The sequence below is a fragment of the Leptinotarsa decemlineata genome, unplaced genomic scaffold (assembly GCF_025532065.1).
Source record: "Leptinotarsa decemlineata unplaced genomic scaffold, Ldec_3_MD MMD2_tig00078422_RagTag_RagTag, whole genome shotgun sequence".
Classification (NCBI taxonomy): domain Eukaryota; kingdom Metazoa; phylum Arthropoda; class Insecta; order Coleoptera; family Chrysomelidae; genus Leptinotarsa; species Leptinotarsa decemlineata.
Window position 1 is genome coordinate 8,748,058 of NW_027412747.1, and position 27,366 is coordinate 8,775,423.

General features: G+C 34.8%; 3 protein-coding genes across 3 annotated transcripts in view; 1 reads left to right on the top strand and 2 right to left on the bottom strand.

Annotated features, from left to right (window-relative positions):
- lobo (coiled-coil domain-containing protein lost boys) overlaps nt 1-27,366 on the top strand; it is a 511,805-nt gene that overhangs the window by 37,406 nt on the left and 447,033 nt on the right. The gene's annotated exons all lie outside the window — the stretch shown is intronic.
- LOC141487208 (uncharacterized) lies at nt 22,032-23,227 on the bottom strand. The gene is made up of 2 exons (XM_074186016.1): nt 23,041-23,227; nt 22,032-22,981 (listed from the first exon to the last, which is right to left on the bottom strand). The coding sequence occupies exons 1-2, from the start codon at nt 23,209-23,211 to the stop codon at nt 22,586-22,588; spliced, it is 567 nt and encodes a 188-aa protein (XP_074042117.1). The 5' UTR covers nt 23,212-23,227; the 3' UTR covers nt 22,032-22,585.
- Nucleotides 23,394-24,908, bottom strand: LOC141487207 (uncharacterized). Its single transcript, XM_074186015.1, has 2 exons — nt 24,117-24,908; nt 23,394-24,059 (listed from the first exon to the last, which is right to left on the bottom strand). Exons 1-2 carry the CDS (start codon nt 24,381-24,383, stop codon nt 23,412-23,414), a joined length of 915 nt encoding a protein of 304 aa, XP_074042116.1. The 5' UTR covers nt 24,384-24,908; the 3' UTR covers nt 23,394-23,411.

The window sequence follows — 27,366 nt, forward strand, 5'->3', positions numbered from 1 at the left end:
GAAATCAGATATACATGAGAAATAAAAAACACTGTAGCAAACAAAATATTTGAGACCAACACTACACAGTGATACGAAACAATATAATTTTGATGAGGTGGTACCTAATTCTGTTGATGTAATAAAAAATTAGAATGGAAAATAGAAATTATTTCGGTATTTTACTGATTAGTAGTACTAATTCAGTTGAAATATATGTAGTATTGGGGCCATATTTAATTGTAGATTTGATATACTGTACATTTTTTATTTTGAACATTCGATGATTATAGATATCCAACCATATTTGTCTAACAGACTTTTGTGCTAAATGAATAATATCCTCAAACACAATAGTGTCAACACTATCGTTCATATTTCATATACTGCATATTTCAACTCAATCAGTAAAGTACCCATATTTTTGAAACTATTAAAAATATCCAGCCAGAAGAGTTGTTTGAATTTCAAAACGATATTCAGATTTGAAATCACAGCCACCTACGTAACAAAAAAAAAACAATTTTTTTATTGTTCTAGCCTCATGAAGCGTACAAGTATCTCATATACACCTTATGCGCCTTCCTCATATTACTAAAATAATATTTCATCGCAAAATCTATTCCAATTTCTTATTCGAACTAGTATATCGATGTTTGTTGAAAATGGTTTACATGTTTACTAGTTTTTTGGTGCAAAATTGATATTTCACTTTGTATGTATGTCCATAATAACTATCAGTATGATTTGATGACAAAAAAAATTGACTAAATTAATTAATGCTTAACAATTAGGTAATACAAATATGTAAGTAGGACTAGTACTCTTTATAAGACTAGAAACATAAAAAAATGATTTTTTTGTTTTGTTATGTAGGTGGCTGTAATTCCAAATCTGAATATCGTTTTCAAATTTAAACAACTTTTCTTGATAAACTTTTTCAATAATGTAGAAAGTAAGAGTAATTTACTCTTGATCAAAATTTCTATTTTTTGTTCTCCCCTGTACACCGTTCAGAAATTTTGAATTTGAGCAACTTGAATCTAATTTTCCGGCAATGCATCAATTTTTATCAAGAATAAAATTTTCTGACAAATGGGTAATAACATTTTTTTCCATATGGTACAAACTTTTTGAAACTCACTGTATATTCACGAGTAATTTTATTACAGTGTCATTATCACCCTTCACAACATTAAATAAAATGAGTAAAATATTTTTTATGTTAAACGGTTTTATTAAAAAAAAGGTAATATAATGATATAGATAAAGCTAAACATAATTCGATGGGTCCTAGGATGGGTCATCACATCACTCGCCATAGCAATCTACGGTATTATTTCAGGGGGTCGTATTTTGAAACGTGTTTTGAGGCTGGTTATCTCAATCTTATTTGTTGGTTATTGTCCTTTCACAAAATAAAATTTAATTAATAATAATATCATATAAACTGTTCAAAATGTCGTCCATTTTGCTCTAAACAGTAATAGAATCTGTTTTCGAACTCCCCTCTAACATTACGGAAAACTTCACTAGGAATTGACTGGCATGCTGCTGTAATTCGTCTTTTAAGTTCTTCAATGTCAGAAGGTTGTGTTTTATAAATAATGGGTTCAAGATGCGCCCAAAGGAAGAAATCTAAGGGTGTTAAATCCGGTGATCTCGGAGGCCATTCAACTGCTACCCTTCTGCTTATCTGTCTATCTATCCGGAAATCTCTCGTTTAACCACTGTCGGACGGGAAGGAAATATTGAGGTGAAGCACCGTCCTGCTGAAAATGTAACAGATCCTCCTGCAAAAGTTCATTACCTTCCGTATTCATTTGAGTTTCTAGCTCGTGAATTATAAGAGGATCGATAGTCTCTTCAAGAATTTCAAGGTACAGATTGCCAGTCGAATTTTCTTCCAGAAATAATGGACCAATAATGGCATTTCCGAAAATACCAGCCCAAACAGTAACTTTTTGTGGGTGTTGTGTATGTCCTTCCCGACAATTTTGTCTATTGACATTGCCATTCAGAAAAAATGAACAGTCATCGCTGAAACAGAAGTTTAAGAGAATATTAGGGAAGGTATTGACTCGATGAGACATGATTTCACAAAATTCTGTTCTTCTATCAATGCTCTTGGAGCTCTTGAAGAATCTGCATTCAATAAGGATGAAATTTATGAATTTTCAATGCTTTTCTGGCAGTCCCACGTGACATTCCTATCTGTTCTGATACTGATCGGAAGGAGATCGTGGGCTCTGCAACAAGTGTTCCAAAAACTTCAATTTGGGCTGCTTCATTTAGTTCTCTGAGGTTATTTCTTTTTTTATTTGTTTTTGAACCAATTTCGTAAAACTTATTCACCAAATCAAGCACATACCGGTGACTTTACATTACAAAGTGCCCACTTTCAAATTTCTCCATAAATTACAATCATTTCAATTCTGTCTAGAAAAAAATAGAAACTTACACCTTCTGCGATGAGAATTAAAAATTCAGCAATCACTAAGCATAATTTTACCACCATCCACGTTTCACTATTCGACTACTTTTTGATGTAAATTAGTTGGAGATAATGGCTAATGTTACTAATAATAAAGGGTTGGAACGGTACCACCTAATATTCTTATCGTGTTAGGAATCACACGTTAAAAGGTAATACCTCGTTAGTCCTTAGCTCGCACAAGTTTCACAACTTCTGAGAGTTATCGTTCGATTGGGGGCGACAGCTGATTAAGAAAAAAAAACAGATTTTAAACAGAAACAGTTCTGGTCAAACCATGCATCTCAGTATAGACATACTAATGATCACTTCTGTTGGTTGAGAACGCTATTTTTCGGAAAATGCTCATCAAAAAATAATAAGTCAGGATACCATTGGAAGCAGAATTGAACGCCAATCAACACAATGTGTCACTTGACCCCCTTCCCATTTTAAATTTCAAATTCAAATTCAAATAATTCATTCACACATACAGATACATATAACCCATGAGTTGTCTAATAGCAAAATGGTGAATAAATGGAAATTCAACTCAGGAGGTGGAATTCCACCTCCTGGTGGAATATACAGGCTGATTCACGGTGGATGGCACATTAGACGTTTCTGGTGAACCAGACAACGGATCACTTTGAAAATTCAATGGAGGGCATATTCGGACATTCTTTAGCCAACTAAAATATTTTCGACAATGCGGTGTTGCCGCTTCTATTAGAAAGCAGTAGCAACTTTGATTTTTCAAATGGAACACTCTGTATCTAATATTATTTTTGGAATCTCCAACAATTACCCGACAACTTTTCTTGATATTTCCCTATACCTATCTGTTACCGTTTTCGAAATAAAAATTAATTTCAATTTTTTTCTTCGAAAATCATGACTTCTAAAAATGCCGATATCTTTTAGTTAAGAAGTACTATGATATCGAAATTTGGTTTGGAGTTAGGTGATACTTGGACACTTCCCACACATCAGCCTAATCTCCGTTACTTCAATACAGGGTGGTAAAAAAATACAGTTTTTTCGTTTGCTTGAAAAAGTGGCTGAAATTTGATTATTTTAAATGGAACACCCTGCATATTATTGAAAATTCGGAAAGCTGCTGAAATTTGCTTTCTTTCTATGCATATCATACCTATACCTAACTAGTCAAGTTTCGGACTTATGAACATTTATTTGTGAAAATGTCCCTTCAGAATGGTATTTCCATTCGGTATTTGGTAAGCAGGCCATGATTACTATTTGACAGTAGCGTTGTGACATTCTCCTAATAATATCGACATTTTCGTCACTTCAGAAGTTGCAAATACCTTCAAAACGATGGAACAAAACTATTCAAACGAAGTTCTTATGAATTTGTTTATTATTTTTGGACAGTGTGACAAAATTATCAGCAGAACATGTAGAAAGTTCAATGAAATGTATCCGAATCTACCGCCAATGAACCTCAAGAAATTTATACGAATTCAGAACAATTTCAATATCTTTGGATAAACTTTAAAAAAGCACCAAGAAACTTGAAATTGGAAATATTGATATGAATATTTATAGAAAAGTAAAACAATCATGTGGAATATTTCAAAATATGTTCGAATCGCTGGCCGTTCACTTCCAAGCACTTTAAAATGCAGGTGTTGACTGCTTTCGTGGTGGCAGATCTGATTTCATTGGGATCCAAATCTTCAAATGTTTGGGCAATCCTTTCTAACAATTCATCTCTCGAACGCACGGGTATTTTGTAAACTTTTTCTTTAAACATTCCCCACAAATAAAAATCTGATGGATTAAGATCGGGTGATCTCGCTGGCCAATTCCATGGTCCCAAGCGCCTCATCCACCAATCGTCAAATAGTCTATCCAGTTCTGCGCTCACTTCTCTTGTGCAATGTGCAGGAGCTCCGTCTAGTTAGTACCAACAGTTTCGATAATCTTCGAGTGGCAGATTATCCACGAAACTGTCTACAGTATTCTCCAAAATATTCAGGTAGCTTCTGGATGTTAATGACTCCTCGTATATCACGTACCTCAATTTGTTGTCCATCAACATGCAGAAGACATTAAAACTAAATTTTTCTTGAAATCCGGCTTCTTTTGGACGTGAGGATTTTCACTGGACCAATAATGACGATTTTTTCTATTGAAAATCCCTTCTCTCGAAAATTTCGATTCATCAGTCCAAATAATTTTATTTAAAAAAAGTGGATCTTCTTGAATGCGTGTCAACAACATTTCACAAAATTCTACTCTCTGTTGAGGATCTTGAGGCTTCATTGCTTGAATTTTGGTGAATTTATAATCATGCATTTTATGTCTTCGCAAGATTCTTTGAACCAATGAATATTTTATACCCAAATCTTCTTCAGCACTTCTTATCGATGACTCGGGAAATGCGTGAAAATATGCTAAGACATTAATCTGGTTGTCTTCGAAAGTTACGGGTCGAGGCAAGTTTCTTGGTGCTTTTAAAGTTGATCCAAATGCATTGAAATTGTTCTGAATTCGTATAAATTTCTTGAGGTTCATTGGCGGTAGATTCGGATACATTTCATTGAACTTTCTCCATGTTCTGCTGATAATTTTGTCACACTGTCCAAAAATAATAACCAAATTTATAAGAACTTCGTTTGAATACTTTTGTTCCATCGTTTTGAAGGTATTTGCAAATTCTGAAGTGACGAAAATGTCGATATTATTAGGAGAATGTCACAACGCTACTGTCAAATAGTAATCATGGCCTGCTTACCAAATACCGAATGGAAATACCATTCTGAAGGGACATTTTCACAAATAAATGTTCATAAGTCCGAAACTTGACTAGTTAGGTATAGGTATGATATATATAGAAAGAAAACAAATTTCAGCAGCTTTCCGAATTTTCAATAATATACAGGGTTTTCATTTGAAATAATCAAATTTCAGCAACTCTTTCAAGCAAACGAAAAAACTGTATTTTTTTACCACCCTGTATTGAAGTAACGGAGATTAGGCTGACGTGTGGGAAGTGTCCAAGTATCACCTAACTCCAAACCAAATTTCAATATCATAGTACTTCTTAACTAAAAGATATCGGCATTTTTAGAAGTCATGATTTTCGAAGAAAAAAATTGAAATTAATTTTTATTTCGAAAACGGTAACAGATAGGTATAGGGATTTATCAAGAAAAGTTGTCGGGTAATTGTTGGAGATTCCAAAAATAATATTAGATACAGAGTGTTCCATTTGAAAAATCAAAGTTGCTACTGCTTTCTAATAGAAGCGGCAACACCGCATTGTCGAAAATATTTTTGTTGGCTAGAGAATAAGAAAATATATATATATATATATATATATATATATATATATATATATATATATATATATATATTTTCTTATTGTTTCTTGTATTATAATTGTGAATTCTTAGGGTCAAATTAGATTTGTACTTGTATTGTACAAAAGCTAAACTTATGTATTATATCATTCTCAGCATTATAAATTCCAGAGTCTTTATATAAAAGGTCACTAGAATAGTCATAGTTTTTCCGTATTATACATCTGAGGAACCATTTTTGGATTAGTTCAGGCGATCTGAGGTAAGTTTTGGAAACTGAACCCCAGGCAACTATGCCATAATTCAAATGGGATTTCATCAAGCTCTTATGGAGTATAATTCTTTGTTTTATATTCAAAATATCAATGACTTTTTTGAATTTGTAAAGGATACATCATAATTTTTTTATTATGTATTTAATTTGGTGGTCCCATCTGAGGTGGCAGTCTATTATTATACCTGAGTATTTAATTTTTTTCTCAGGTTTTATTTCGGCTTCTTCAGATACTACAAGATCGTAATTTGGTTAACATCAAAGCTACTAAAAGGTAAGTGAAAACTTTTTTGAAATTGATTGATAGTAGCTTGTAGTCAAACCATTTTCATGCATATCTTATTCAAGTTTGATTTTTAAGTCATACCAATTATTGTCACTACATAAAATTACAGTATCGTTCGCAAAACTGATGATTTTTGAGTGGGTTTTTATAAGGAAAAGATTATTCAGATATATGTTGAAGAGTATGGGCCTCAACACCATTCCTTATGGGGTACACCACAAGTTACTTTTTGTTCAACACTAACTTTCTCGGATACTTTTACTCTTTGTATGTATTCTGTTAGAGAGGTAGATCATGTGGTTTTCCAAGATCTTCCAATGTATTTAACAGTATATTGTAATCGACGGTATTGAACGCTTTTGTTAGGTCCAAGAAAATACATATTGCTCGTTTGGAATCGTCCATGAAATCATTTATGCTCTGAGTCAGTATTCTTATTGGATCTTGGGTGGATCTTTTTTCTCTGAAGCCATATTGACATTAAGATAACATTTCATATTTCTCAAGGAACATATTCAACCTTTTCTGTAATACCTTTTCCATAATTTTGGCTAAACAGGATATTAATTAAATTGGTCTGTAGGGCAACATCTACCCCTCCTAAAGGGTTGAACCGCGAGGGCTATGAATAGTCCTTGAAAGTGTTTCCCCTAACAATAAAATTTATCGAGTTCTCGTTATGTTCACTGGAAGGCAGATATTAAGTTTTCAAATTGACACCCTGTATGTTTACCCTAAATGTATGTTGAATCATTCTTACATGTTTGATTGATTGATTGATTGATAGCACTTTATTTCCAACAGGCATTCACCCAATTGCAGGAAATGTACAAAGGTGTTGATGAAAATATATGCAAAACAGTATAATTAGTTGAAAAAAAAATTGCTACAACTAAAAGAAAAATAAGTAGAAATAGAAATATATCACAAGAAGCGAAAAGAAAAAGTGATCACAGTTAAAAGTATCTAGTGAGAATACATTTTGAAATAAAACTTTGAGAACTTTGATTAATATCGCACATATCACATATTGAATTATAGTTGTTACAAAGTATTGACACTGGTGCTATCTGTTATTTGTTCTGAGAAGATCACAGTAAAATATCGTTTGGTATCTGGAATTAAGGCGTGGGGTGCGGAAGTTGATCATTTGTGAAAGAGGGGCACAAGAGATCTTATTGTTTAGCAGTTTGTGAAGAAAGGAGATTGTGACAAAAAGTCGTCGTGTATTCAGAGATATTACATTAAATTGATTCAGAAGGATAGAATAGTCGGTCCCCTCTGAGGATATATTTCTGTGACCTTGAAAGACATATATTTTAAAAATTTTTTTTGAACAGCATCAATATGATGTATGTCGCAATTGTAAATTGGATACCATATTAACACGCCGTATTCTAGTTTAGACCTCAAATAGGCTTTAAACAGTGTTATAATCTTATTAATATTCTTGAATTCTCTGGTACTCCTTATAATAAAGTCCAACATTCGATTCGCTGATGAAATAGCCTGGTCTATGTGGGAAGTGAAAGTGAATTTATAATCGAAAGTGATTCCAAGATCTGTCATCTCATTTTCTCTTCTAACTGGAATGCTGTCAATAACACAAGAAAATTCTATTATATTCTTTTTTCTAGAAAGTGATAAAATGTAACATTTCGATATGTTCAAGCGTAAATGTTTCATGGAACACCAGTCGAATACTAGATCGATTTCGTTTTGTAAAATTAAGCAGTTTTCATAATTGTCAATTACTTTGTATAGCTTTAGATCATCAGCGTAAAGAAGTTTTGGGCAGTTCATCATTTTCGCCAGGTCATCAATGAAAAGCAGAAATAAAAGAGGCCCCAAGTTCGAGCCTTGTGGTACCCCTGAGCTAGGTGTGTACAAAGAGGTCTGAAAACCTTCATGTTCTACATATTGCTTTCTGTCAAAGAGATAGCTTGTGAAAAGATCAATTAAATTTCCAGAAAAGCCAAACGATGATAGTCGCTGAATGAGGATGTAAAAATCAATTTGGTCAAACGCCTTTTGCATGTCCGTATAAACTACGTCAACTTGTTGCTTTTGGTCTAAAGCATCTGAAACATATTGCGAAAGGCATGCTAGATTGGTCACACATGACTATTGTTCCACGAACCCATGTTGATCGTCCGATATTATATAGATAAAACCGTATAAAATTATTTCGAATAGTTTCGAGAAATTGCTGAATATAGAAGTAGACCTGTAATTTTTTATAACAGTTGCGTCCCCTTTCTTCAAGAAAGGACATACTCGTGCTGTTTTCCAAATCTCCGGAAACGTAGATGTTTTCAGTGAAATGTTGAAGATGTGAAGCAAAGGGCTTAATGAAGGGTGGATACAATATTTTACTAGAAAACTCGGTATGTGGTCCGGTCCAACAATAGTTTGTTTTTCAATTTCTTAGTGGCCTTAATAATATCTATCTCATTAATATGTTCGATATTTATACCTGGAAAATTGAATGAAAAGTTATCTAGCATACCACACAGGGAGATATCCGATATGATATATATAGTTTTAAAATAATTCGCAAAAGCGTCGACGATTTCCTGAAGTTTGGAATAAAAGTTATTGTCATCCTTCATAATGCCGGGAATTCTAGAATTGCATTTTTTACTCTTAATAAAATTCCAAAAAGTACTTGGATTTCCGTATATATTGTTTTCACACTCAACAATGAAGTTTTTATAAGCTTCATTAATTTGTAGCTTGACTTCAGCTCTTAGCGAAATAAATTGTTCACGATAAAAAGATGTATTATACTTTTTGTGGGCCCGCATTTCCTTTCGAATATTTTTTATAATAGTTGATGTGAACCAGTGCGAATATTGTTCAAATTATGACATGCGGTGTTGACGTCTGTTTGTTCTAAAACACGAGACCCATCTTCATTGGCAACAAGTTGATACATCATAGGAAAATTGGCTTTTCTTAAATTATAATTTTTTGATATGTAACAAAAATGAGAGAAGTGAGGTGAGGTGTGAGGTTATCAAATCTATTTGTATGGAAGGGTGATGTTCGTCCTCGTTTACAAGTGGATCCATATCCCTACGAACATTACAAACAGTTTTTGTTAGAACGAGATCTAGAGTACGATTATTAACATTCAAAATTTTGTTACATTGATACAGTTCTAGAAATTCCACAAAAGATTTCAGTATTCTTCCTTTGCTATCGTCAACCTCGGAATTAAGAAGAGGGATATTGAAATCGCCAAGCAACACAACATTCACACGCTGGAGGTAATCTAACAAACTAACGTTACTGAAAAATTCTTCGAAATCTGCCATAGAAACAGCTGGTGGAATATAAATGACAAATATAAATATGCAGAAATATGCATACAAATATGCAAATATGTTGAAGAAATCCGGATCTCTTCGAGCCATGGTGTATGATTTGAAATAATATTGAAGCGTAGCCTGGCTTTTATTCGTTCAAATATAAATTTCTCTTTCTCTCACTTTCTCCCGAATCTGAAAAGGCTTTATCATGTTTTGATATTCTCAAGATTCAACTTTTACTTCTTTCACCCAAATTCTGAGTCATTGACAAAAACTAGGACGAAAAATATATCGATTTTCTCGTGAAACTTTCTTTTTTTCATTTCTATGATTTTCTAATTTTCTAACGAACCTGAAAATCATCCTCTTGTAACCGATCAGTTCGATGCTCTCTTATTTCAAATATTCACCGAAATCTGACAGCGGATCGGCTGTTGTTGCCCACGGTAGGGTTGTGTTATTTCAGAAAATTTAATTTTCACCGGAGAGAGCTCAACTGGCCAACTAGAAAGTGCACTTAGAGTTAATCCGAGCTTTGGGCTGACGGACACTGTACGCAGGTTTCGTCGAATATTGACACTTTGATGGTAGAGATGACCGCAGTCCAGCGTTTGCCGAAGGGACCATTAGCGGAGGCTGCTGGCTTGACACTGGTCCGGATATGTTTAAATGAAATATACAGAGGCTTTCGAAAAGTTTTTGAAATAAAACTCATTTACTTGCGCTTCACTTGGGGAGTAAATGCGCGACGAGAGCGTTAAAAAAAGTGTGATCGGGCGAGGCGAACGGAAGTTGAGAGGGTAGTATAAGTAAGTGAAGATAGAAATAGAGAGTTACGTTTCGGTTATAACTGTAGGGGCGACAGAGAGGAATGCGAGCGCAAATTTATGGCAGAGTTGCCAACCGTAGCGGAATTCCGCTACCGTGGCGGAATTTACTCGACGGTAGCGGCGTAGCGGATTTGAACATAAAGTAGCGGAATTTTCTACAAATAATCAATATTGAAAAAAATATGGAAGAAGAAGAAGAGGCAGTGCACAGCACTCGAAGCTGACAGCTGGCAATTGAATAATTGAATGCACAGTCAATACATTATAGTCTTAGTAACCGAAGCCATTACATGATGAAAGAGAAGAAGAATAATTTTTGATACTTTCATTACTATCATAAACTATATAATCTCCAATATCTTGGAACTGAAAGTCTACTTTGTCGAGGATTATGAATTATGTGGAACAAATTTCAGTGGAAATGGAAGATAGTTCATCTGATTGTAGCTCGAGCGAAAGAGCTGCCGCAGTTGAAATTGACGGGAACGGGACATGTTCAAAAAAATACAAAAGTCTCGAAAACAAACTTTTTCTCAACATCGGTTGTCTGATTCCAACTTGAAAGGATGGAGTAGACCTGTCGCGAATGATCGTTCAAGAGCTCAGTATGACTATACGTACGTGAAGAAATTGATATTTCTTTTTACTTTTCAAAATCATTATTACAAGCTAAGAAATATTTGGTCGAGACGACAACTTTCAAAACTTAACTGCTGTAAATTTAGAAAATTAGGTACCATCTACTGAGTTGCGCGGTTGAAAGTTAGCATGATCCTGATTCCTGACATTAGTGACAGTTCAGTTTTGTGGTATCTAAACGGTACACAAACTGTAAGTTCTGTGGTATTCAACTTCGGAAAGAGCGCATTGGTCAAAGACGAAACGGACTGGTTTAAGTTTGACAATAGTCGTGTCACAAAATATTCTGGCAATATTTTGAATTTATTGGAGCCTCTGGAAACACCCTACATTTCATTTTGTGAAATAGAGAACATTGGCAGATCAAGATCTTCAGATGGTGTGGTGCTGCGGGTTTTCCTGCAGCTTAAAAAGCAAATGCGCCACTTGAATCAATATGTTCTGCCTGTTTGAAATCTATTTTTCCATTAACCAGCTGTCGCACCCCTACGAATGACAACCCTCAGAAGTAGAAACTGGTGCGAGCCAAGGATTAACGAGGTTTTACCTTTTAACGTGTGATTCCTAATACGGGTTGGACGATAACAAGTGAAAATCGATCGTTCAGACTGGGGCTTGAACCACCGACCAACACGGCGGTTAATTCGAGTGAGTGAACAAAGCACCCACGTCGACAATGAAGTCATAATTTGTATTACTTTCTATAAAATTTTTGCAAATCTTCAAGGAATCCTGCCACGTTGACAGAGAACTGTCCCTGTATCGCATGGGGGTTTTCTTCTAACCACAAATGATTGTTGTGAAAATTGCGTATAGCGTTGCGTGAGAAATTTGCTTCGTCGGTAAACAGGATTTAATTTTCAAGAAAAAGATTTTGAATGAGGTGTTGGAGAAACCAACGACAGAAGTTGATACGTAACGGGGGAGGAATTTTTCTGAAGCTTGTTTTCGGGTGTTCTCCTACCAGATTAAGAACTGCTCTCTTGGTAGCTGGGGCTCCTACTGTCTGATGTGCATCCGACAGATGACTAGCTTCCTGTTTCCTACCTGTTTCCCTTAACGGAGTGGAAATTCTTGAAAAGGTTTTTGAAGTAGGAGTTGTGCGGTTCGGATAACGCTTCTGATACAAACGTCTAGCCTCATATGCATTTCCATTAGTAGGTAAGTCCGTATGTGAAATGTATGTCAGCATACTTTGCATTGGTAAAGTTCACCATTTTTGAACAAATAATGACACTAATAACAAATGACATGACGGCCCAAAAAAAACATTGGAATAAACTTACTGGCCTACTTGATACTTTTATTTTCAAAGAATCAATGAGAAGACGATTGGATGCGTCGATTAATTCAAATTAGAATATCTCGAAAACGGCTGCTTGTAGAGACTTCTGACAAGCATACCTTTTTCATGTAAAAATAATAAACGACTCAATTTTTTTTCTACAAAATGTGATATATACATGCATGACAAAGTTGCGACTACTCAAAAGAGACCAAGACCTTTATAGGTGGCGTCCCTTACAATAAGACAAACTAAAACCAAATTTGAATTGATCATATTAAAAAGTCCCCAAATATCAATGTTTTCCAAATATCGACATTATTTTAAAATTTATTCACGAAAAAACAAAATAAAAATAAATTTTCAACGCCATGTATCTCAAAAATGAAGGCGTTGCGGACCCATGCTTGTATGAATGTTTTACCTTATAAATAACTGAGGAATCGTCCTGTAAAATATCAGACACTTATTACATAACACCCTGTATAAACTCCTCAAAATGTTATTATGTTAGTTTTTGGTTCAATCATTAGTCCGGTCAAATTAGACTAAAAAATAAGAGTGAAGGTACATAAATTTACAACAAACTGTAAATGCGTGTAATTGTTCAAAACATAGTTAAAAATCAAATTTCAAAATTCCTAATGATTACGATGCCTGGAAAAAAAATTATTCGAGGTCAAAGGTCAAAAATTTCGAAAAAAATTGTTTTTTCGCGATTTTCAGGAAAACAGTGAGTTTGATCAAAAAATAACTTCAGAATAAAATTGTAGCTCATAAAATTTTCCACAAAAAATGTATCAATACTTTTTTTTCTTAGAGCCACCGTTTCTGAGAAACGACGAGTCAGAAAGTTGTAATCGTCATTATATGCATAAGTTTGCCACGTATATACATCTCTGAATTTGTAATTTGAGTAAAATATTTTTCTATTGGTATACATAAGTATAAATATGAGAATATCAGGTAGAAATATATTAGTCAAAAAGTGTATCTACTTTTGCAAAGAGTCAAAATCATGTACTATTTTTACACGCAATAACTGGCTGTGATACGACGTCTGCATTTTACAGGAGGGGGTAGAGCAACGATCTTTAAAATGTTTGAAAAACAAGATTTAGTTCAATGTGCTAAAGTTTTCAAAAAAAAGTAATTCTACTCAACAAGAAATGATCACCAATGGGATCCAGTTTCTTCTTTCTATGTACAAAGCTCCGAAAAAAACCTCCTGCTTAGATAAGTATCGATATACATGTTTCTTAAAAAACACTTAAAATAAGAAACAGGTGCAATCAGCTTGTCTTCCTCCAGCCTCAGTTGCTGCTCATCAACATCTTTTCCGGGTATATTACCAAGTTCAAGTGGAGCTTGGTTATCAGCTAGACCCAAAAGACTGGGGTTGGAAGTTGGTCGACAATGCATTAGAACCTATTCAGACTTTACTCCCACCTGCGCCGGAAAAACTGCTGAACATAATTTTTTGCAACTGTAAAATGGGATGCAGCGCTAAATGTCGTTGTAAAAAAGTTGAACTGTTGTGTTCTCTGGCATGTACACATTGTCAAGGCCAGTCATGTTCTAATGCTGAAACATGCGATACATCACTCTTGACGCAGTTTACCTACACCCAGGATGAACATCAAGAAGAAGATCAAGAAGAAGGAGAAGACCAAGAAGAAGAACGACAAGAAGAAGTATTTGAAGGTTATGACTCAGATGAATGAATTTTTACATTTTATCAATTTCAATCGCTTTTATAATTTCCAACCCTTCCTAATATATTTTATTATGCAAGTTTTCAATTTGACAAAATCACAACAGACATGTGAAATAGGCCTACTGGGAAAACCACATTAAAAAAACGCGCTAAGTACACTACCTCACAGGTGGCGTGGATACGTGTGCATGTAATGACGATTACAACTTTTACAACTTTTTGACTCGTCGTATCTCAGAAACGGTGGCTCTAAAAAAAAAGTATTGATACATTTTTGTAGAGAATTTTATGATCTACAATTTTTATTTGAAGTTATTTCATGATAAAACCTACAGTTTTCCTGAAAATCGCGAAAAACCAATTTTTTTCGAGATTTTTGACCTTTGACCTCGAATAATTTTTTTTCCAGGTATCGCAATCATTCGGAATTTTAAAATCTCATTTTTAACTATTTTTTGAACAATTACACGCATTTGCAGCTTGTTGTAAATGTATGTACCTTCCAATGTCTAGATTGACCGGATTACATGTAATTTTTCAAATCTTAACGTTCACTTGTCGACTGAGTCAGTTACAAATGAAAGTTTGTTGTTGAACTTTATCGGAGAGGCAATTTATACAACGTCCACCCTGAAACCCGCTGGAAATTCAGCTCCCGTTAAATCCACCGGAATAGTGCGAGTAGGGTTCGTCGTTCTCCAGGATGTGTACTACTTGGTGAAGGGGTGCGCGACGAGCGGGGAGGCGAGTAGCCAGAATCGCGAGACTCCCCGCGACCCCCGGCGAGCCGTTAGGGACCGCGGACCGCGACCTAAAGAGCCCCTTCGTTGTCCACCCCCCGCGATGCGGGTCGACCGTTTCGGCGCCGTATTCACGCAGCCGAAAATGCGACCGCGGCCGCGTCCGAAACGGATTCGGAGAAGGAATTGTCGTAATTAAAGTAATCTCAGATGAAGGGGTCGATGAGGGGTGGCAGTAATTATTGTAAATAATATCATTGATAAAGCAAAAGAATACAGGACATCACAGATCTTAGAAATAATCATTTCTTTGATTAAAGAAACACTCGATGAGTTTGGTTTTTATCACAGCTATCCAACTCTCATTATTTACAAATACAGAGTTTTTTAGGTTTTTGGAATTGAAATATATCGTGTAGATGATATCTGACTCTTTTTCCGTTTTACAATTTCGAATTTCAGTTACGGAAAAAAGTTATTTATAAATAAAGTGTATCGCGAAATCAAATTCCTATGGGTAATCCTCAAAGCCCCTTACTAGATGAAAGTTTCATGGACATTTTCGAAAAATGCATTTTTTCTGTGACGGGAAAAAAGTTTGACAATTTATCACTCACTCGATAACAAAATGTCACTTTTATGAAATTCATTTTTCCCCGGGAAAAGTGATATACAGTGTCACCGATAAAGTCCGCATCAAATGGGAAACTTTTTTATTTATCGTTTTATGTGAAATTTGATTTTGGCAGTAGATTTTGCTTAAGAAATGATGTCAAATGGCGTCTACAAAATAGGTCACGTGATTTCCTCAACCTGTCAAAATTGACATTTAAAAAAACATCGAAAAATGACATTATTCTTCAAAATATCCAAAAATATCAAAGGATAAAAACATTTTCTCTTGTAATTTTATACCCACACACCAAGTTTCAAACCTATAATAAGTATTTTATATTTTCACTATTTTTCCGCATTCCTGCTTTTTCTACTTATCAAAATTTAAGCACGCCTGTACTAAATCATTTATTTTAACTAAACTCGTCACCGAATTTCTTTTTTTGTTAAAAACAAATTTTGAAAAATAAAAGTTGTCAAACTTGATGCAAAGTTCATCTAGTTTCAACGGGGCTTTCAAAACTATACAGTACTTGAGTTTTTTAATGAACAAATGGCCTCACAATATGAATTAGAACAAAACGGAACATTAGGAAACAATATCTTAGAGTGTTTATTGTTTTTTTAACAAAAAATACAGTGGAATTTAATCTTAATTAAAAGGAACTGAAAATAAACATGTACCTATACCTAATAGCAAAAAAACACGAAAAAAAGACTCACGACATTGAATACACTACATTTCTGTATGTCTTCCATCGCGTTCTATGCAGATAATTGTCCTTCTTGATACATCTTTTATTGAGTTGCTGATACTCACAGGGTTTATGTTTAAAATAGAGTGTCTAACAACAGTTTCTAGGTGATTCACGTCACGAAAAGGTCTTTGTTTATAAACGATTTGTTTTGAGTAACCCCACAAGAAAAAATCTAGTGGGGTTAATCTGGCGACCTAGGCGGTCATATTTGCTCCATATTTCGCCCAATAACTTTGCCCCTAAACATTTCTAATAGTTTCTCTTTGACTTGTCTTGAACTATGAATAGGAGCCCCGTCACATTGATACCACAGACTGTGTCTTATTTCAACCGGCATATTGTCCACTATATCACTGATCTCAGTATTTAAAAATTGCAAATAATCCTGAGAAGTTAAATTGTGTCTAAAAAAGAATGGTCTCATTACCTGATTATTTAAAACACCGCACCACACATTTGTTTTAAATGAATATTGGTCCCGACATTCTATCACAAAATGAGGATTTTCCTGAGCCCACCACCTACAATTCTGGGAACTGACTACGCCGTTCGATGTGAAGGTAGCTTCGTCGGTCCATACGATTTTGTAAGGAAATTTTCTGTTTAATTCTACTTCTCCTTGGTACCAGAAAGAGAAAGCTCTTACGCTTTCTCTTTTAACGCCAGTTCTATATACAATATTGGTAATACTTGATTTTCCCTGTTCGATAACATCCAGGCAGACAGCCAACTGAACCTCATCATTATTGCGTGATGGATTATGACGTTTTTTAAAAGTATTTTCAACTGAACCAGTCAGTTTAATTTTTTTTAAATCCTACTTACAGTGGATTGCTGTACATGTCTACCAGGATGTCTTGCGTTAAAAATATCAGCCACTTGTCGATGCAATGTGTTTTCACCACAAATTAGCACAATTTCAATTTTTTCTTGTAAAGATAACATATTATTTTAACTTTCATACATTACATTGAACTAACGGGCATTAATTTATTCAGTGACATTGACGTTTTCTAAAACACATTATGTAGTTTCATATTTTTTCACAGCCTACCCAGTTTTTTTAAATTAGTGTTGTTAGCGGAGTAGGTAAATGTAAATACTATGAGTTTTTTTCTTTTATTGAATGGGCTTCAAGAATCACGAAATGATGTTTCCTAATGTTCCGTTTTGTTCTAATTCATATTGTGAGGCCATTTGCTCATTAAAAAACTCAAGTACTGTATAGTTTTGAAAGCCCCGTTGAAACTAGATGAACTTTGCATCAAATTGACAACTTTTATTTTTCAAAATTTGTTTTTAACATCAAAGATGCTCTTAAAATATTATTATATTACAAAAAAAGAAATTCGGTGACGAGTTTAGTTAAAATAAATGATTTACTACAGGTGTGCTTAAATTTTGATAAGTAGAAAAAGCAGGAGTGCGGAAAAATAGTGAAAATATAAAATACTCATTATGGGTTTGAAACTTGGTGTGTGGGTATAAAATTACCAAAGAAAATGTTTTTATCCTTTGATATTTTTGGATATTTTGAAGAATAATGTCATTTTTCGATGTTTTTTTTAAATGTCAATTTTGACAGGTTGGGGAAATCACGTGACCTATTTTGTAGACGCCATTTGACATCATTTCTTAAGCAAAATCTACTGTCAAAATCAAATTTCACATAAAACGATAAATAAAAAAGTTTCCCATTTGATGCGGACTTTATCGGTGACACTGTATATACACACATCGGAAAAGTCTAGGGATATTTTTATAACATACTAAATATTATAAAAATAAATGCATGAGGTCGTTTAATTTCGATTAAATTGGTACACTCGACCACCCTGTAGATTTCTATGGGTTGAACAAAGCCTGCAAAAACGGTAACTAATCTTTTATCAAGTTTTTTACAAACTGTAGGTTTTCGGCTGAAATGAATAATCTGAAAGTGTCGAGTTTGTACATTCTATGCAGTTCTTGCTCAGCAATTAAACTGGAAATATTGTGCTTTAACATGGAACGCCATCACTTACCATTGGCTGAGATGAATAGAGTTGTAGGGCTTCTTCAAGGTGGCATGCGACAAAATGATGTAGCTCTTCGTTTGGGGGTCTCCCAAAGTATTATCAGTCGATTGTGGCGGCGTTTTCGTGAAACTGGCAGTCCAGCCGAACAACTTCCAGGGCGAGGACGCGCTACAACTGCAGTTCAAGACCAATTTTTAGTCTTAACCGCAAGAAGACAACCGACAATCACAGCACCTGAGTTGGTTAACGTGTTGCAGCAGACGCACCAGGTAACCATTGGTCGTGATACTGTCAGAAATCGACTGCATGAAGCAGATCTCTTCAACAGAAGGCCACTTAGATGTCCACCTTTGTCGAGAGGCAATCGCGGAAGAAGATTAGAGTGGTGTCAAGAACATTAAAACTGGGATGCAAATGATTGGGCCACAGTTTTGTTTACAGACGAATCCAGATTTGGAATTCATCCAGATTCTCGTCGAGTAAGACTGTGGAAACGACCTGGAAATAATGAACGTTTGAGACACGTCCAGGAAGTCTACACATACAGAGGTGGTACAGTAATGCTATGGGGCGGAATCATGATCGGCGGCAAAACTGATCTCGTTTTTCCAAATCGCTCCCTCACAGCTCGACAGTACTTCGACACCATTCTTCTACCTATCGTCCGTCTGTTTGCTGGTGGTGTTGGTGAAAACTTCCACCTAATGCACGATAATGCTCGTCCACATGTCCCGCGTCTAGTGACTGATTGGCTCACCAACGAAGGAGTTGATGTATTGTCATGGCCAGCATAATCACCGGACCTGAATCCCATCGAGCATGTGTGGGACATGCTTCAACGATGAATGACTCCGCATATGGGGAACATTCAAACAACGTTTCAATTGAGAGAGTTTTTAATCGCTGAATGGGCAAATGTACCTCAAGAAGACATTGACAACCTCATTTTGTCGATGCACGATAGATGTAGGGCCGTAATAAACCAGCGTGGAGGCCATACTTTGTACTGATTCCAATTTTTTTTGTATTATGATTTTTTTCGGGGTGCCAAAGAAGAGCCATTTTTTTTTTAGTTTTGCTTATATGCGCACTCAGTATTTTTGACCATTTAATAAATTTTGTTGTAAGTTACAGTCGTTTAATAATCACCCGTCAACTTTATTTCCCTAAAGCGATCTAAAAAAAAAAATATTGCCATTTTTAAAAACATCCTTTTCCGATGTGTGTATATACATATACTCATAAGTAAAGGTAGAAATTTAATTTTAGAATATTTTCTCATACAAAAGTTACATTTCCTTTATATCAAAAGTACAACAGTCGAAGTTCTTGTGTTAAAATTATATTTTTTTCCGCCATGGACACCACTGCCGTTGATGTACCTGGTCGCAAATCTGGTGTGAGTGTTATTTCAGCACTGCCAAACGTTCTAAACACTTTATTAGCTATTTCTGTCCTGTGTGCTACCGACTCATCCGCCATGTTTCTTTAGTGTCATCAAGTCTCCCGCAGATTCAACTAAAAGTGTAGCAGACGATCTTCGAAATGAATGACCTGTATATGAATTGGCATTTTCAATTTGAAGAAAGTTAGTCACTGCTTCAGGTACCTTATAAAATTGATTGCTACCCACAACCTGATTGATACATTTTCCATTGCGATATGCATAAAATAGGCGGCGATCCTTTGCTGCTGCTAGACGAAGGGCTATGTACATTCGGTAAAATTTAATATATTTTTCAGTAACTACAAATCTCCTGTTTACATCATTCTTTGTTTGCTTGAGTTTCATAATTAATAACGTTCCCGAATCTTCAATATCAACTAATGTTACCTGGCTGATTTCACAAATTCGACAAGCTCCTGCAATCTCAAATACAACAACAACCTTGGGCATTAAATAAACTTCATCGGGAGTATTATTTAAAAAGTCACTAATATGTGTACTCGTAAATATCGCAACTTTCTTGGGCGTGTAACCTTTCCCATTTCGTTTCAGAAATATTTTGAAATGTCCACATTATTATTGGATTGTAAGATACTTTTAATCATTGAATAATTCGACCACACTGTTGATTGCTTCCAGTTCCGAGAAAACTGCATGTCTTTTTCATCTTCCATTCCATGCATTTTTAATACGCGGTGGAGTCAGAGAAAACTCGGAATTAGACAGTTTTCAAAATAACTACTACCAAGTTCGCAATATTTAAATCAAATCACAGAAATTTAATTATTTTAAAAATAAAATAAATACAACAATAAAAATTAATTGGCGCTCCGGGGCGACTTCATTGATTCCAGTGGCGCATTTGCTTTTTCAGCTGTAGGAAAACCCGGAAAAACCTGCAGCACCACATCATCTGAAGATCTTGATCTAACAATGTCCTCTCTCTTATAAAACAAAATGTAGGGTGTCTCCAGAGGCTCCAATAAATTCAATGCATCGCCAGAACACTTCGTAACACGACTATCGTCAAACTTAAACCAGTCCGTTTCTTCTTTGACCAGGGCGTAATAATGACCAAATTCAACGCCAGAACCACAGTGAACAATGACTGCATGAATATCATAACAGAAATAAATTGACAGATATATGATTTTCTATTGATGGTTTCCTAGCAACGCTATAAGTACAACAGCCTATCTGTTTAAACATTCAAATTTCACATCGATGATTTTCTGACTTTAACATATTGTAATAGTATATTATGCAACGATCATGTAATGATGGTTATTAAGACACGAGCATTAACCGGGATACGAAACGAGCCGAAGGCGAGTTTTGTATGTTATATGCGAGTGTATTAATAACCATTACATGAGAGTTGCATACGCTATTTTTTCTGAACCCGATAAATAATGAAAAACTATAAATTTTATATTTGTATTGAACACATTTACAGTAATTACCTCATATTTAAAAAAAACACAAACTTAATGGTATTATCATGGATATATGAAAACTATAAAGATTCTAATTATATTTATATTGAATATAACAACTGTAATTAATCTGATCTTTTAAAAATATTGGAGTCGATGGTATTCCTTCTATATCGCTGTTTTCAGACATTTTGATGATATAGGTAAGTAATATGAAAACTGATTTTGACAAATAAAGCAATTAGTTACTTAGGTTAGAATCTAGGACGAAAAAAGGAACAGGATTCTTGATTGAAAAATTATGGGTTTCTATTGATTGATAATCTGTATCGTTATGAAAAATCTGTATCATAATGGATATCACTATGAAACGGATTATGGTCATATAAGTGTATTGTTAGAGTACGGGTGTAGAAAATAAAGTTATTTATGTATCAAGGGAATTAGGAGGGCCTTAATTACCGATGGCAAAGTTTGCGTCCCGAAGTCCCGAGGGCCTCTGGCCCGAGGGATAGCAATTGCCTGAGGTTATTAAGGCTCATTAATTCCCGTGGTACATAGATAATTTTATTTCTGACCGATTTCAATAAAATTTTGTTCATTTTTGAAACGGAAAAATGTACCAATTCATTACCTTCCCGGTATATTTGAATCAGGTACCGTTGATTATAGTAGAGTTTTCTTGTTGCTAGGTTGTTGCTATGTTACTTGTTTATAAACAGAACTTTGTTATCAAGCTGTGTTTGCGGTGAAAACGTGTTTATTTCTGACCGGGATATTATAAGCTTATATCGTCATAGTTACGCTATCAATAAAGAGGGTCATAACTCCCTTGGGACATTATAGATTTTATAATTCCCTCTACCTTTCACAAGTAAAAATAAATAGAAATGAAAACTGAACCATATTTTATTTATTCACGTCATTACAAATAATAAATGTACAATTTTGAAATGTTTCCTGAAAATTACTTCCGCCACTGGAAACAATTTCTTCTTTTGTATGGCTGGAGCTTCTGTTCACTACAGTCGAGGTACCTGCCTCTTCTGATAACAAAGTAGACAACATACGCGCCGTTTTATTTCTCAATTCGATGCTATCCTCCAAATACCCCTCCGCCACCGTGGAACTTTTCCAACCTCCGTGTCTTTTTAAGTTAGTCATAGTTGCTCCTGCATTGGCTAGAGCAGTAGCAGAAGTGCGACGAAGGCAATGTCCCATATAGGAAGATGAGTTTGGCAATCCTAAATACATTGCGATTTTGCTGGGGATTTTCCCAAACATGTTTTTTCCAATTGGCTGAGATGTAGGTACATTTATTTTGTCGGAAGCTCAAAAAAAATCGTTCAATACCTTCAGGACGCAAAGACATATAAAGTCTTAATAAAGGCAAAGCGGAGAACTCTTTTTCATCCACAACTGTAAATTTCTTCGATACACCAGTTTTACTTTCCGGTACGTTCACTACCATAACGGAATCCCGGTCCTCTATATCCGATATCTTCATATTCAAAAGTTCCTGACTTCTGCATCCTCCAAAATAACCCATAATCAAAACAACCTATAACAAAAAAAAAGGAAATAAATACACACAAAAAGGAAAATAAGAAAAAAATTACCTTATGCAATAAATGAATATCATTAGGAGCGTCCTTTAGGAATCTGATAACATCTTTAGGAGATAAAACAGCAGACTTTTTCGGCTTATAACTCTTACTCTTTCGTTTCAAAAAAGCCTGTAGTTCATTGAACTTGGTGATATCTCGTTTCTCATGTATAATCACCATCGATTTTAGCATTGACCATTTAGTCCATAAAGAATTCGGACTATACGTTTCTGACTGAAACGAATAAACACAATTACTACCAAATCTACCGAAAAACATAGAAAATTCCTTACCAGTTCTTGAAAATATGCCAGAAATACAGTTTCAGTGACATCTTTTGGCATAACATTTTTCCGTGCCAGCCAGTCCAGATATATCTTGTATTCTTTTTGGTATACGGCTTCACTTTTCGATGGAATTAATGATTCTCTTGCTTGTTCAGCTTTTTTCAAAATATCCTCCATTATATTTGGGGTAGAAAACACGTTTATTTCTGACCGGGATATTATAAGCTTATATCGTCATAGTTACGCTATCAATAAAGAGGGTCATAACTCCCTTGGGACATTATAGATTTTATAATTCTCTTGGGACATTATAGATTTTATAATTCCCTCTACCTTTCACAAGTAAAAATAAATAGAAATGAAAACTGAACCATATTTTATTTATTCACGTCATTACAAATAATAAATGTACAATTTTGAAATGTTCCCTGAAAATTACTTCCGCCACTGGAAACAATTTCTTCTTTTGTATGGCTGGAGCTTCTGTTCACTACAGTCGAGGTACCTGCCTCTTCTGATGACAAAGTAGACAACATACGCGCCGTTTTATTTCTCAATTCGATGCTATCCTCCAAATACCCCTCCGCCACCGTGGAACTTTTCCAACCTCCGTGTCTTTTTAAGTTAGTCATAGTTGCTCCTGCATTGGCTAGAGCAGTAGCAGAAGTGCGACGAAGGCAATGTCCCATATAGGAAGATGAGTTTGGCAATCCTAAATACATTGCGATTTTGCTGGGGATTTTCCCAAACATGTTTTTTTCAATTGGCTGAGATGTACATTTATTTTGTCGGAAGCTCAAAAAAAATTGTTCAATACCTTCAGGAAGCAAAGACATATAAAGTCTCAATAAAGGCAAAGCGGAGAACTCTTTTTCATCCACAACTGTAAATTTCTTCGATACACCAGTTTTACTTTCCGGTACGTTCACTACCATAACGGAATCCCGGTCCTCTATATCCGATATCTTCATATTCAAAAGTTCCTGACTTCTGCATCCTCCAAAATAACCCATAATCAAAACAACCTATAACAAAAAAAAGGAAATAAATACACACAAAAAGGAAAATAAGAAAAAAATTACCTTATGCAATAAATGAATATCATTAGGAGCGTCCTTTAGGAATCTGATATCATCTTTAGGAGATAAAACAGCAGACTTTTTCGGCTTATAACTCTTACTCTTCCGTTTCAAAAAAGCCTGTAATTCATTGAACTTGGTGATATCTCGTTTCTCATGTATAATCACCATCGATTTTAGCATTGACCATTTAGTCCATAAAGAATTCGGACTAGTCGTTTCTGACTGAAACGAATAAACACAATTACTACCAAATCTACCGAAAAACATAGAAAATTCCTTACCAGTTCTTGAAAATATGCCAGAAATACAGTTTCAGTGACATCTTTTGGCATAACATTTTTCCGTGTCAGCCAGTCCAGATATATCTTGTATTCTTTTTGGTATACGGCTTCACTTTTCGATGGAATGAATGATTCTCTTGCTTGTTCAGCTTTTTTCAAAATATCCTCCATTATATTTGGGGTAGAAAACACGTTTTCACCGCAAACACAGCTTGATAACAAAGTTCTGTTTATAAACAAGTAACATAGCAACAACCTAGCAACAAAAAAACTCTACTATAATCAACGGTACCTGATTCAAATATACCGGGAAGGTAATGAATTGGTACATTTTTCCGTTTCAAAAATGAACAAAATTTTATTGAAATCGGTCAGAAATAAAATTATCTATGTACCACGGGAATTAATGAGCCTTAATAACCTCAGGCAATTGCTGTCCCTCGGGCCAGAGGCCCTCGGGACGCAAACTTTGCCATCGGTAATTAAGGCCCTCCTAATTCCCTCGATACATAAATAACTATTTTTTCCATATTAAATCGTCGTTTTTCCCGTCACTGACAAAACTTGTATATTATACACGGGAAAAATATTAGATTTTAGCTCTCGGTTTTTTGTCTCCCTCCGCTTCCGCACAACCTCGAGCTAAAATCTAATACTATTTTCCTTGTATAATAAATAACTATTATTGCTACATATATACAGTGTGTGAAAGCCAAATGGAATAAATTCATTATTTCGGTTACGTTACATATTTCAACAAAATCCCGAAACACGTCGAATTTAAATCATAATTTGACATACTTCAACGGAAAAATGCTACCCCTACCTTCAACCCCCGTTAAATGACAGGTACAACCCCCAATGTTTTAATAGAAAAATAATGTTTGCTGTTCTTGTTAATCATTATAATAGCTTCTTGTTTATTTGAGGTACAGAAAAATGTTTCGAGAAAAGGTTATGGAGATTAATAAAAGCTATGTTTCAATATTTAATACTGTCCAATAAATGTGTAACAGAACAAGTTCAAGTTTTTTTGAATATACTTCTCGATTGAATTTCTTGAGCGGAATGACTTTCAAAAATATAGAATTGCTCGAGTTTACACCGGGTGGTTCAGAAGTTATTGTGGAATTTATGTCAAAAATGGGTTCAGTCAAAACCAAACAATTTTTCAACCAAATATCCTTGGGGATAGTGTGCAGACTACCTGCCTTGAAGAAAACAATATGTTATCGTTGACGGCCATGTTTTAAATGTCGTTACTTCCAACCTCGGGATTCCTCAAGGATCGGTACTGGAACCTATATTGTTTGTTATATTTTAACGACGATGTATGCCGATATCAAATCGATAATAGTACCTGATACGTTCAATGCCGGAAAATAATTGTCACCAAGAATGGATCTCAGCAAATTACCTCAATCTAAATATGATGAGGCAGATTATAGTATATAGTAACGTAATATATTTCATTATTGATAATTTGTTTTCTCCACAAATCAGCTTATATTTTGGATTTTTGTAGCATATTTCGAAGCCAGTAATTAAAAATTTTTGATATTTCATTTATTTTATCCCTTCCTTCTGATATATTTCAAATTTGTTAACAGATTGTAGAACATTGAATTGTGATTTAGTAATAAATTATTTGAGATTCTTAAGTTTTCGATAAAATGACTTCAAAAATGCTTCTTTGCTTTTCATTACAATACAGCGTGTTTCATTATGAAGATAAAAAAAATATTGAAAAGTAAAATATAAAAACGCCTTTTGTATAAAAAGCAGACGAGATAGGTATAGGGAACCCTAATATAGATTTGAAGGGTATCCACTTCTGCGTCGAATTACACCACTAAATACGGGGTGTTCCATTCAACTTTAAGAAGTTATTTAATTGAATGTGTGTCCAGATTTTGACGTAACTTTGTTCGCCACTGCGAATAATATTGCAGTAAAAACTTCATGTGATAGATAACTTTAACCTTTGAGCTAAGCAGTACATTTAATCACGAGCCGCTCGTTACACGGTGAAAACAATTTTTAAATTATTCTCTGTATTTTAAAATTTCTCAGAAACGGTCAGTTTGAGTATGGGAAATATAATAATAACTCACCTTTATTTTGTCTATAGTATCTATAAATATGAGAAAAATAGGGTGTACCATAAGAAAAAATATAACAATGGTATGTACCTTTTTTGAGAGACACCCTATATATTTCAAAATGATTTTGTAATATGCTTCTCATCGACCCACATAAAACTGTGCCGAATGTTTTTCCCTAACTCTCTTCATTTCTCGTAGAAATATCGAGGCGAATGTGGTGGGCCACCCTGCATATATATTTACTTTCACAGAAATGAAAATCATTTTGGATTTATATTCATCAAGGAACACTGGTTGAATTATTCGAATCTTATTCATAAATGTATGTTTATTAAAAAATTAGTAGCTATTACCATTCAGATATACCATTCAGAAAAGTTAGAATCCCTCAATTCCAAGTTTGACTTGGATGTCACTTTCCACCTTCGAGATTATTCAACAGCAATCTTATACTTTCAACATGCATCATTGTAACACTGGGATGTCCACATGTCTCCAACCATTGGAGATATTTATTTCCGTGATCTAACGCTTCTTCAAGGTCGATGTCTTCGTCCATGGGCTCTTTCTTGACCGCGATGTTGATAGGATGTACTATTTGCTCGTCATCCATAATCGATGAATTCCCAACTTGATTTGCCTGGGTATAAGAAATTTCCTTCTTGTCCTGCTTGTACGTACGATGAACAGCCCTTTTTTCATCTTGTGAAGCAGCTAAGCTGATCTGCTGCCTCATCTGCATCATTTCATTGAAATCGTGTCTTGCAGTTAGTCTGGGGTACATGTTTTGGCCTTGCTCCTGCAGTTTTTTACTTTTACACCACCCCTTATGGTAGACTCAGGGACATTTAATTCTCTAGCCAC

Bases quoted from the DNA above. Each gene is read 5' to 3' on its own strand.
- LOC141487208 (XM_074186016.1), bottom strand. From the start codon at position 23,211: ATGGAGGATATTTTGAAAAAAGCTGAACAAGCAAGAGAATCATTAATT. The intron at 22,982-23,040 runs GTAAGGAATTTT...TATTCGTTTCAG, and splicing joins TGGCATATTTTCAAGAACTG to TCAGAAACGTATAGTCCGAA.
- LOC141487207 (XM_074186015.1), bottom strand. From the start codon at position 24,383: ATGTTTTTCGGTAGATTTGGTAGTAATTGTGTTTATTCGTTTCAGTCA. The intron at 24,060-24,116 runs GTAATTTTTTTC...TTTTTGTTATAG, and splicing joins ATATTCATTTATTGCATAAG to GTTGTTTTGATTATGGGTTA.